Consider the following 12,101-nt stretch of genomic DNA (forward strand, 5'->3'; position numbering starts at 1 on the left):
CAAGCATAGAGAGGGATAAGGTACACTCAGCACCCAGATGCCAAGGTCAGGGAAGACCAGGAAACTGCTCTAGAGAAGAGCATCTTTGTATACAAGGCTCAAGACTCATGAGCATGGGGCCTACTTTCCCATCAGTCTTGGGCTCTGTGGAAATTTCTGGCTGCTTTACACTCTCCTTTTTGACCCGAGTACTCCCCTCATGAGCAGAGGATTCAGAGGAACCTTCCCTGGGAAAGGCTCCTGGAGCTCCCAGCAGAGGTTTCCCATCAGACTGGATGCTCTGGCCCTTCATTAGCAGTGATTCTCCTTGCGGGAAGGTATTAATCCTACAGTTGTTATAGACAAGTTGTGTTGTGCAAGCTAGAGATCACTGCTAAACACTTTCATAATGAAACCTCACTCTGTGTGTTTTGCTCTTCAGTCAAAGCAACTCCACCCTTGCATTTTTGCCATTTTTTTTGCAAAGGCAGACACCTCTCAATGTGTCACCCCTTTTGTCTTTGTTTTTCCTGCAAATTGAGTTAATGAACATTTCTTTCCTCTGAGAAGTCCTAATTTGACACCTTCATGCCAACCAAGTAGAGATACAACCTTCAGTGAAAAATGCCCAAACTCCCTTGAGTCCCAAATGCAAATACGCACCTTCCTCCTCTTGCTGCAAAAACACAAAGGTCCTGGCCCGCTCCTCCCCTACTGAATTGAAGGAAATCTGCCTATCCCACCTCTCTCACTGGGGAAATGCCAGGCCCTTCCCCTTTCAAACTGCAGCTGTCGGAGAAAACTTACGTTTGTTCTCCTTCAGTTGATCTGGGAAAGAAAAAACAGAAACTCTTTTCATTATATTCACTGTATGATCTGATGAGGGGCCTAATCCTGCTCCTTATCATGTAAATCTTGTCACTGATTTCATCAGGAGATGAATCGGGCCCTGCCAGGGGGCCTGATCTCATAGCCTTAGTTAGAGCAGGCCAACAGGCTCAGAATTGCACAAAAGAGAGGGGGTCTGCTTGTCCCAAAATACCCAATAGCCCAGCGATTAGGGCATCCAGCTGGAAAACAAAAGACCTGGATTCAAGTACCTGCTCCAAATCACATAGAGCCTGGGATTGAAACCTGGCTGTCCCACACTCCTAAACCCTGTGCTCTTGGTATCATGATGCATGCAAGGGTTTCTCTCAGCTTTGCAATGCCTGGGTACATTTGTGACTCTGGTCCTTATGATTTCATTCTGAAATGCAATGGGAAAGCACAACCATGTTCTTTCCTTCAACCATGCAAAACATGTCACTTCTTTTCTGTATCGGAGCTTTCACTACATCATCAGAGAGAGAATGGAAAAAGGGTAGTTACTGACCTGTATGGTAACTGGGGTTCTTCAAGATGTGCTGTCCATATGCACATTCCTCTAATGGTGCTCAGTCACCCCACCTCACTCACGGTTGGAGTCATTTGCCCAGCAGTGCCCGTATGTATGAGCATGTGTCTTGAGACTCCTCATGCCACATGTCAAGTGCATTAAAAGATGGAGTTTGCTAATTGCCATGCAATTTCCTCTCCCCTGTAGAATCCTGGTAGGTAGAAGGATTCCAGGGTAGAGGAGATGGAAGGTAGGTCATGGAATGTGCACAAAGACAGCACATCTCAACAAACTCCAGCAGCTGTACAGGTAAGTAACTTCCTTTTCTCTCATCTAATGGACCAGTGTAATGGTCCGAGTCCAACCCCTGAGAAGGTTCAGGTTCTGCCCCTGCTCTCAAAAGCCTCCCTGTATTCTGTTACATTTTCTTTGTTCCAGGGGAGTAGAGCTGTCGGTTGAGGTTATGGTCACAGAGGGGGAAGCATTTTTTAGATAAGCATGACAGATCCCACCAAAGGCTTTAAATATTAAAGCAGAGACCTTGAACTGGACTCCACCTTCAGTATAAAGCAGGTCCTTACTCTGTTCCTGCCTAGCCTTTACACAGTTATATTTCTTGGATCCCAAGGAATTTTACCTTACTACAGACTGAATAATTCTATATTTGGCCTACACAAGGGGATAAAAACACCACTCAAAACTGACAGTTTGCAGTCTGCTGGCTTTATAATGGATTATTGAAGGACTGGTGTTGGGTCTTACAAACATAGGACATACATTACCTTTCTGTTAAGAAAAATTGAGTGTTACTGCTTAGAAGTCAGTATAAACTCACCATTTTGCCTCTGCAGATCCTCTGTGAAAATACAAACATTATCAATCAATACCTGGCTTGTTACCTTTTAGCTTGTGAAAAGCATTTTAATATGGCTAATCAATGCATTAATTCCATGAATAGCATGTGTGATGCTTTGGGGGTTCACCCAGACCAGGACAGGGTGACAGCCTGCCCTGAAATCCTGAGTTCTTCTGTGCTTGCAGCTTTGGCTCAGGTCCCTGACCCCAGCAGTCTGCTCACAGGACAAAGGCTTCACCCTGGCTTCCCCAGCCTAGTTCCATGCAGGGTGACACCAACTGCCCTTCGAGTCCCGAGTCTCCCCAGACTCGTCTCCCCTGCTGTGTCCAGTCCCTTTCAATGGCTCTCATAGAAGTTCTCTAGTTCTGGACACATCGGACTTAGTTTTTGTCCAGATCTCTGTGAATTTCTGGGCCCACTTCTGCTTAGAATAGGTCTTTGCTAGCAACTGATACATGACATTCAATGTACAAAATATATAATAATATGTAAGGACATATACTACTTGAATTATCATATTTATTTAATATATGAAAAACTATTTGCATACCTAATTTAGAGCGGTACTTTTTCATTTCTGAAAGAAAGCCAGTAAAAGGATGAGTAAAGAATAACTTATATGTGAATTCTCTGGTTTGCACTGCACCACCCACCTTTCTAATGGGCCCCTCTCAGTCACAGTCTAATCACCTCAATCTTTTCTTCACAGAACACTGAGCCTGAAAAATTGCTGGATCATAAAACACAAAGGGGACCCTTTTGTAGAGGTTAAAACAGATCCACACTGGAGATGCCCACCTGGGTCATAGAGAGTTTAGAGTGACAACATTCAGTGGTGCTATATAGCAGACAACAGGCCAAATTCTGTCTGATTTGGACCCTTACTGAAATAAACAAGACAGAAGGGATGTACATGAGAACAGAATTTAACCTTCAGGCCACGATGCGGCACAGATTTCAATATATGCCTAACTTTATGCACTGTAAACAGTGACACTGACTTCAGCAGAATGTCTCGTGGTGCATAAACCATTGCAGGATTGGGGCTTTATTAGTGCAATGTGTTAGGTCCCAGTCCAGCAAGGCAGTCAAGCACATGTTTAACTTCATCTTGTGCTTGGGCTGCATTAAAGGTACTTATGCATATGCTTAAGTGCTTTGTTAAATCAGGCCTTAGTGATGTTGATTTCAGGATGAGGAAACTGCAGGAAAGTAGAATGTACTTTGCAAAACAGGCCTCTCAACACCAACTGGAAAACACCAACTGGAATTTCCCTATGGCAATAGGTGGATGTGGTTCCACAGAAGACCATGTTAGTGCCTTGCTATGTGTTAGTGATGCTAACAAAGATGTCTAACCCATCTGTGTGCAATTACTGACATAAAACTGCAAAATATTTTGAAAACTGACAGCACGGGCAGCACTACTGATGCCATTAGCATTAACTCTGTTAGGAGTGCAACACAGATTTAGAGCGTCCTATTTCTTTGCAACAATAGCTCTCTGAAACGGGTGCATGAAACAGACATACAGTTTCATTTGCTTGGTGGCAATGCAATGAAGTGAGGTTTGACCCACAATGAAGAATAAAGTAAGGACATAGGAAACCTTACCTGCTTCAAACAGTGTTTCTTTCTCTTCTGAATGAAGGGAAGAAAACAGATAATGTTTCTTATTTAACTGATGTTTTTATATTTCTTATTTTGCCAGTACCATACACATAAAAAGTGGCATTGGAACAATTTTTATAGTGGGGATGCTGAAAGCCATTGAACAAACTGTTCATGAACAAGCCACTGAAAGCCATTGAACAAACTGTTTATGATAGAAACCACTTCAAGCCAGGGGGTGCTGCTGCACCCCCAGTTCCAGCCCCCTGCACACAAACTTCCAAACACCTATTCCAGAGCCCAAACCAATTCCGGCTGAAGGTCAGTGCAATCTGTAAAGGGGGCAGGAACAGGTTTACAAATATTTTTCCAAGAGTTACCACAAATCATACCATCTTCAGATCGAAATGTAAAATTCAGTTGTAAATCCTATGATCTTGACCTTCCATGATAGCGAATTCAAACAATATAAACAAACACAAAACAAATGACACTAAGTATATACTAACTTGGCTGCTTTTCATGGTAATCTCTGTGCCCATGGGATTTTTATTTTATTCTCTATGTGTGACTTTAATACAAATAATATTTCTTTAGAGATAGCATTTGGGAGAAGGAAGAGCAAGTGATCCCTGGCATTGCAAGACTGAACTGAACAATAATAGACAGACAAGGTGGGTGAGGTAATATCTTTCACTGGACCGACTTATTGGACTGTATTGAACAATAATAGCCTATTTAATAGAGCATCCTGTCTCTGACAATGCCTGTTCCAAGTTTCATCAAAGGAAGAGGCAGAAACCCTTAACGGACAATTAGACTGTAATATGTCCTTGATCAACCATTTTGCCAAGCTCAGGCAGCATTAGTTTGATGGCTTGAAGCAGAAGGATTTTTAAGTCTTTTACATATTTAACCGTTGCCATTGTAAGCTGAGGCTGCAGGCCACCTGGTTATTTCCTATTTTCTAAGAGAACTCTCGTTTTATTCTTACTTAGTTTGATGATGATCAGGCAACTGTCAGAAGCAAAGTATGCAATGAAATCTATTGGTGACCTGATCAGGTCCTTATCATTCCTCCTCATTGTAGCAGGAACTCAATAAAATCCTCCTGGCTCCTGTGCCTGTGTGGATTAGGCTAAATGCCATTCAGAATTCCAGGAGGGAAGGAGAATGGAGTCTTTCCCTCTTCAAACAAACAGACCAGCCATGCCCAGACACAGCTGGCAGGGTTGCCAATCATGGAGGCAGGCATTCACAGCTGGCCTTCATATGGGAAACGAACCTAATATAAAAGAGGGAGAGCAGCAAAGCAAAAGGGAGGTAGAAGAGCTTAGGGTAGCAGAGTAGCAACAGCTCTGCTTCAGGCAGTCTTCTGGAGCACCACCACAGGGCAATAATATGCTTGCAGACCCAGGCAGAAAACACTTAATTGAGGAACTACCTGGGGATAGAGACAAGCTGGGAAGTCCTGTGATTCCTGCAAGGGAGCACCAACAGACCCCACCAGGAGTCTGTAACAGAGTCTTCTGTTGGGGAAAGCAGCAGGGGAGAAAAGATGGCCACTGTTACCATATCCTGGCCTGGAAGTCATTTTGATGGCCTGATAGTTGACTGAAAAGCTGAATCAGCTACCCATGTGCAGTGCTACGTGTGACGTTAGCAAGTGGAGCAGAATAATGTATTTCTATTGCCTAGTATAGGCTCATTTGTGGTACCCTTATTTCCATTGGTAGCAACTTATTCCATGAATACTCCCATAGGCTGGGAGGGCTATTTCCATACCACATCACAAAGTTGAAGCCTGTACTATTCTGGCCTCATGGCTGTTCAAAGAAGAGCCATGGGAATTTTTTATAATTGAAAAACACGATGTTGGTGCTTGAGCCAGTCTTCCCAATCCTTCATGGCTCCTATCAGTCACAAGGGTGTGGAGGTCCCACCTGGCCTGGGCTGTGATGGGGTAACTGCAATGTGCCCATAGAGCCAGCCAACATCCCCAGCTAGACATTTGATAAGAGACTGAGGCAGGACTCACAGGCTTTTCCTTTTGCCTCTGGCTTTTCCCAGCCTAGCTCACTCCCTGAAGTCTACTACAGTGAACATGTCAGAAGAAGGAGCGGAGATGAGGGAGAAAGGTCCCCAAACATAGCCATAGAATGCAGCTGAGAATTATATTCTAAACCATGGAGCTGAGTCACTTATTTGAATGTAGTCCCCACCCTTTTGGATTTTGCTAGTTCTTGGACCACTGAACTGAGGATCTAGGGGGCCTACCCTCTAGCCTACAGAAAACTGGCTGCAGACTCTCTGGATGCCATTTCCCAGCTGGCTTCAGGCCCGGGGGAGGCAGAATAGACTAGAAATGCTTATAAAAGCCAGTGGGGAGCTTTGGCTAGAATGATTTATACAGGCAAGTTTGCTGGGCGAGGGAGGAGCCAGAACTCCTCAGTCCCTCAGTGGGAGAGGAGAGGCTGACTGAAGGACAAAGGGACTGACTTTGGTTTCACTTTTGAGCTGTTTGAGTTTGGAACCTGGAGAGGAGCAGCATGGCCTTTCAACCAAAGCAGGACTTTGAACTATTGTGGGGGTTAGTGTGCGACTAGAGAATTTGGAGACCAGTGGTCAGAGGGGATCACCACTAGCTACCAAGAGCTGGTGGGGACTTCCCAGAACTCCAGACCAGAGAGCCAGGAGAGGACCCTAACCCACCTGGGGGTGAAGACATCATAAGGAAACACCTTTCTTTTTGTTTAAGCCATCCAGCATTCACAGAGCTTCAGCACTTGTCACAGGACTTATCCCCAGCATATCAGCTGCCTGAAAAGGTGCTAGGGAGGGATCTGGTCTTTGCATATATGGTGAATGCAGGGAGATGGGGAATTTGTTATATTGTTGATGTTTTAGTATTTTAGTTCATCTTAACACTTTCTTTAGTTAACCTTAACCTCTTTCCAGTGGAGAGTAGAGTCCCCCATGGATGTGTACTGAGACCAGTGATGTTCAACACATTCATAAAAGATCTGGAAAAAGGGGTATACTTGGGAGAAGGGGGTCTAGTGAGGTGGTAAAGTTTGCAGGTGATACTAAATTAGCCACAATAGTTAAGTCCAAAGCAGACTGCAAAGAGTTACAAAAGAATCTCACGAAAGTGGCAGACTAGGCAACAAAATGGTAGATGAAATTCAAGGTTGATGAACGTAAAGCAGTTCACATTGGAAAAAAGTATCAAATATACATACAAAATGATTGTGATCTACATTAGCTGTTACCACTCAAGAAAGATCTTGGAGCCATCATGGATAGTTCTCTGCAAATATTCACTCAATGTGCAGTGGCAGTCAAAAAAGCTAACAGAATGTTAGGAATCATTAGGTAAGGGACAGATAAGAGAAAAAGTATCATAATGCCACTGTATAAATCTATGATACTCCCACACCTTAAATACTGTGTGTAGTTCTGGTCACCCCATCTCAAAAAAAGATATATTAGAACTGGAAAAAGTACAGAGAAGGGCAACAAAAATGATTAGGGGTATAGAACAGCTTCCATGTGAAGAGAGATTAAAAAGACTGGGATTGTTCATTTTAGAAAAAAGACAACTAAGGGGAGATATAATAGAAGTCTATCAAATCATGAATGGTGTGGAGAAAGTGAATAAGGAAGTATTATTTACCCTTTCACATAATACCAGAACCAGAGTCAACCAATGAAATTAATAGGCAACAGGTTAAAAACAAAGAAAAGAAAGTTCTTCTTCACACAATGCACAGTCATCCTGTGAAACTTATCACCAGAGGATGTTGTGAAGGTCAAAAGTATAATGGGTTCAAAAAAAGAATGAGATAAGTTCATGGAGGATAGGTTCATCAATGGCTATTACTCAAGATGATCAGGGATTCAACCCTGTACTCTGGGTGTCCCTAAGCCTCTGACTGTCAGAAGCTTGGACTGGATGACAGGAGATGGATCATTCTGATTAATTGCCCTGTTCTGTTCATTCCCTGTGATACATCTGGCACCAGCCGCTTTCAGAAGACAGGATACTGGGCTACATGGACCATTGGTCTGAAACAGTATGGCTGTTCTTATCTTGTTTCCCTAGAGCCTTTGTTTCCTGTCCCCTGTGTTATACTGTTATTTCTGAGTGAGGCTTTTCATTAGTTGGGACCTGTATTAGTGTATTGTATTGTACGTGTGCTGGGTTATATTCCTTGTGAATAGCATAGTAGAATTTGTCATTTGCCCAATGGACAGCACCTCCTTGTCCCAGGCACAGAGAAGAGTAATCTTTGGGTGGAGGCACCAGGCACTAAAATAAAGAACCCTGGACCCAATGCATGCCTGGAATGTGGAGAAGCCACTCTGATTAGGAAGCAGCGGGGAGGAGGCTTAAGCCATATGAGGGAGAGAGAGGCTACATAAAATACAACGTTGGCATTTCCCTCAGAGAGCTCTCTCTCTACAGCAGAGAGTGCTGGAGGAGCCTCTGACTCCTGTGAGGCAGAAGAAAGCTGTCAGGGACTGCAGGGGGTGAACCCAAGCTGCAAGCAGGCAGAGCTACCTCCCCCTTTTAAGGGAGCTGTGAGACCCTCACACAATGAAGAAACATTCATTATTCATACTTTTTTTTCAATCAAAAATGGAGGAACAGTTTTCGTTTAAATTTTCCAGAAGAAAAAACAAAATCATTGCCTTTGAGGAAAGGCAGTGGCTGAGCACTTGCAACTCCAACTGTGGTTATTTCGCTAAATTATGAGCAACTGTTAATAGAGTTTTATAACGGAAAAATCCATATCCTTTTTCTCTAGAGGGATGACTGCTATATATATAGGTTTATGAATGACTGTAGAGTGACTGAAAAGTGAGTGACTGTATTCACTATTAATGTATGGAAACACATTCCTCTTACCTAATTTAGCACTCAGTATTCGTAGCACTAAAAGAAAGGCAGACAGAAGATCAAGATAGTCTAATTCAACCCAATCTAATTCCCACTGAAGTCAAGGGAAGCAATCAAACCCTTTATCCAATTAACTGCTGTTGAAAGAGCAAAATACATTTAAAGCTTCATATTGCTCTACAATGACTCTTGGTGCATGAAATAACCAATCATATTTTCATGTGTGCTCTATTAATGTGACTGGGTAAAATATGCCTCTCGCTGATGGATCAACAGATATACAGGAAATCTTACCTTCTTCAGAATGCTCTTCTTTCTTTTCTAGACAAGGAGAAGCAAACAAAGGGCCATTTTTACTTGATTAAATGTTTCCTTTTTGTCATTACCATATACACACACTGCTCCCACTGAAATTCATGACCAATCCCTGTTGATTGCAGTGGGAGCAGGAACAGAAGTCTACGGTCTCCACTTATTTCTGTCAGACTCTAGGATTCTGCTTGGTGTCAGGCTCTCCCCCTCCCCACATATTCTTTTCAAGATTAGGAGCCCCTCCCCTTTGTACATCCAGTGAGAGGATCTTGGAGTTCCCAGTAGTTCCACACCACCACCACCACCATGGTAGAGGACAATCTGACCCTTAGTTCTTATGAGATCCATTGGGAAAGAGGGGTGGGAATATTGTTTACAGAATTACAGACCAGTTGCAGGGGGTGTGGATGGTAGGGTCTAGAAATATTTAGATCCAGATCCACCCAGTGGTTAGGGTAATCACATGGGATATGGGAAATACTTAAATTCTCTCCTCTGTCTGCTGAAATGAAGGGATTTGAGAGAAATTTCCTACTTTTCAGACAACTGGCCTAACTACTGGACTATGTATCTTTCTCAGTCTCTCTTGTTGAAGCTTTTCCTCTTTAATTAAATACATATTAAGTGAGGGGGGAGGTAGCGGGTACCACCTCAGAAGTTTGAGTGGTTAGGGCACTCACCCAGGCAGTTGGAAACCCAAGCTCACCTCCCAACTCTTCCTGAGGGGGAGGAGGGATTTGAACCTACAGCACCCACTTTTCAGAGGCTGCGCTAATCATTCATTTATGGGATATCCTGGTGTGAGATGCTCTCAGTCTCCCCTGTTGAACCTCTTCCACTTAGTATAAATAATTAAAGAGTCATTATAGCAGGAGGACTGGACACTGGGTTTCTCCCTCCCATGCAAAGGCCCCAACCACAAGTATACAGTCATTATGGCTCTTGGTCTGTCTCTTACTCTGTTAGTTGTTAATTAGTTAATCCAAAGTGGAACAGCATCAACAGAAGAGATTGAGGGAACATCCATATTGGAATATCCCATAACCCAGTGGTTAATGCACTGAGAGGAGTGGGAAACCCTGGTTCAAATCCTTTCTCCCCATCAGGCAAAGGGGGGAATTGAACCTGGTGAAAGCTGTAACCATTGGACTAAAAGTTATGAGGTGGCAATTACCGCCCACACATTCTTCATGGGACCCAATCCAGTAGCTGGTCTGTGATTGGGCCCCACCCCCCACAAGATACGCAGAGGAATGCCTACCTTCTTTCTGGTTCATGGACCACACTGGGGCCTAGAGTGAAGCAGCAGTGTGCATGCCCACAGGCAGAAACATCACCAGCAAGGAAATTTTTACAGTAAAAACTTGTGTGCTGTGGGTTTTGGCGGCTACAGTCAGGTGGCAGCTGCCTTCTCAAAAGTTGAGGGTATTTTGAAAGGTTACAAAGTGACTGAGGAATTTTGAAAGCTTGAAGAGTGAAAAAATGGAAAAAAAGGCAAAACAAAACAAAAAACTTGAACAACCTTCATTCTATTTCATTCAGTGGAAAAAAATAAAAAGGAGAAAGGGGGGGAGAACAAAAAAATCATTAAAAAAATTGAAAACCAAAATAAACAAAAAAAAAATTTTATTTAAAAAATTTCCTCTGAAAAACTAAAATGTGGAATGAAAAATTTTTTTGCTTTTTTAAGGGAAAATTTGAATATTTTTTACCAGGTACAATCATGTCATTCACAGCCAATAGGCACGGTGGGTTAACACATTTTTGCTTCCTGTAAACAGCCCCAAACCTGATGATCCAAACCTACTTTAGATGAAGAATATTCCCAAAAATGCACCAGAGAAAAAGAAACAATCTAACCCAATTATGTTTTATACTGCCCTCATCACCAATCATTGATTGAGAAGCTGCAATAAACTGTCCAATTCTGCATCTAGCAGATCAGAGCTTCTCTTCTGATTTTCTGCATCAGATATACAGTACACACAATTCCACAACATGCTTCATCTCTCCTCAGTTTGAGAAGGCTACATAAATGAATGCAAACTTACCCCTTCCCATCCGTAGTTCATCTGCAAAGGAATGACCTACATTTGAGTAACTACATCTTTTTGCTTTTTTCTGTAAATCTTTGGCGGTTGACTTTGGATTGGTGCTTGTTAAGTGTGAGCCATGAAGGATGTGGAAGTGTAAGGAATTAGCTCCTCCTTCATATCACAGCCACACAAGTCAACCATGATTAGCATTTCAGTTTTCAAAGTGCAATATTTTCCCCTCCTATTATTAAGAATGAATCAAGAAAGATGGATTGAAGCCCAGCATTGGAGTTACTTATCAAATCAGTTTGCAGCCTCTGATCCTTGGACTTCTCACTGTTGATGAAGACTCCAGTGTGGGCAGCTGACTAGGTGCAATTCCACCCTAACCCATCTGTCCTTCCCCACCTTGAGTACAAGGCTAGATACATACAAGGCTACATACATTAATGAAAACTTACCTCTTTCCAACTGTATTTGATCTGCAAAGGAATGACACACATTTAACTTACAGCACAGTTTTTGCCCTGTTCTCTAAACTAGTGTTTTTATGCAGCATGTGGCTGCAAGGTGTTAGCTACAGGGATGCTGCAGTGAAATGATTCTGGATGCAGGTTGCTGAGGGAGTATGGAACTAGTTCCTCCCACATGCCCCATTCACACAAGTCAACCCTAATCAGCATTTCACAGTTTCCAAAAAGTGTAATTTTGCCCTCATATTATTCAGAATGAAGTAAGATTGATGCTCAGCATTTGAAATCAATTACCAAGTCAGTTTGCAGCTTCTGGCTCATTTTCGATGAGCACTTCAGTATGCACAGCTGCTACAAACTTCTCCTTACATCCATGGCTTCCTAGAAGGCTGCACCTTGTCCTAGCAGAAGATGACTTTGCTACTAGGATCCACCATGCCCACATCTGCTCTCAGCTCGAATACTGGACTGTAGGAATCACCACCTCCTCACTGCTGTGACCACTCCAATACAGGCAGCTAAATGGGTGATGACTCCATCCCTGCCTGCTGTC

The 12,101-nt window shown here is 43.0% G+C and overlaps 1 protein-coding gene across 2 annotated transcripts in view; it reads right to left on the reverse strand.

The window, feature by feature from the left end:
* Window positions 1–720: 720 nt before the first annotated feature.
* The window catches only part of LOC137157806 (butyrophilin-like protein 2), a 55,286-nt gene continuing 43,905 nt past the window's right edge, over window positions 721–12,101 (reverse strand). For both annotated transcript variants that reach the window (XM_067555215.1, XM_067555214.1), the window contains 7 exons: window positions 11,537–11,557; window positions 11,091–11,111; window positions 9,022–9,048; window positions 3,828–3,854; window positions 2,764–2,790; window positions 2,193–2,213; window positions 721–807 (listed from right to left, as the gene is read on the reverse strand). In XM_067555215.1, the coding sequence (XP_067411316.1) occupies window positions 758–807; window positions 2,193–2,213; window positions 2,764–2,790; window positions 3,828–3,854; window positions 9,022–9,048; window positions 11,091–11,111; window positions 11,537–11,557 (194 nt within the window). In that variant the 3' untranslated portion in view covers window positions 721–757. The remainder of the gene's footprint in view (window positions 808–2,192; window positions 2,214–2,763; window positions 2,791–3,827; window positions 3,855–9,021; window positions 9,049–11,090; window positions 11,112–11,536; window positions 11,558–12,101) is intronic.

Source organism: Emydura macquarii, unplaced genomic scaffold (genome assembly GCF_026122565.2).
Source record: "Emydura macquarii macquarii isolate MOO-44397 ecotype Brisbane River unplaced genomic scaffold, CSIRO-AGI_Emac_v2 contig_1573, whole genome shotgun sequence".
Classification (NCBI taxonomy): Eukaryota; Metazoa; Chordata; order Testudines; family Chelidae; genus Emydura; species Emydura macquarii.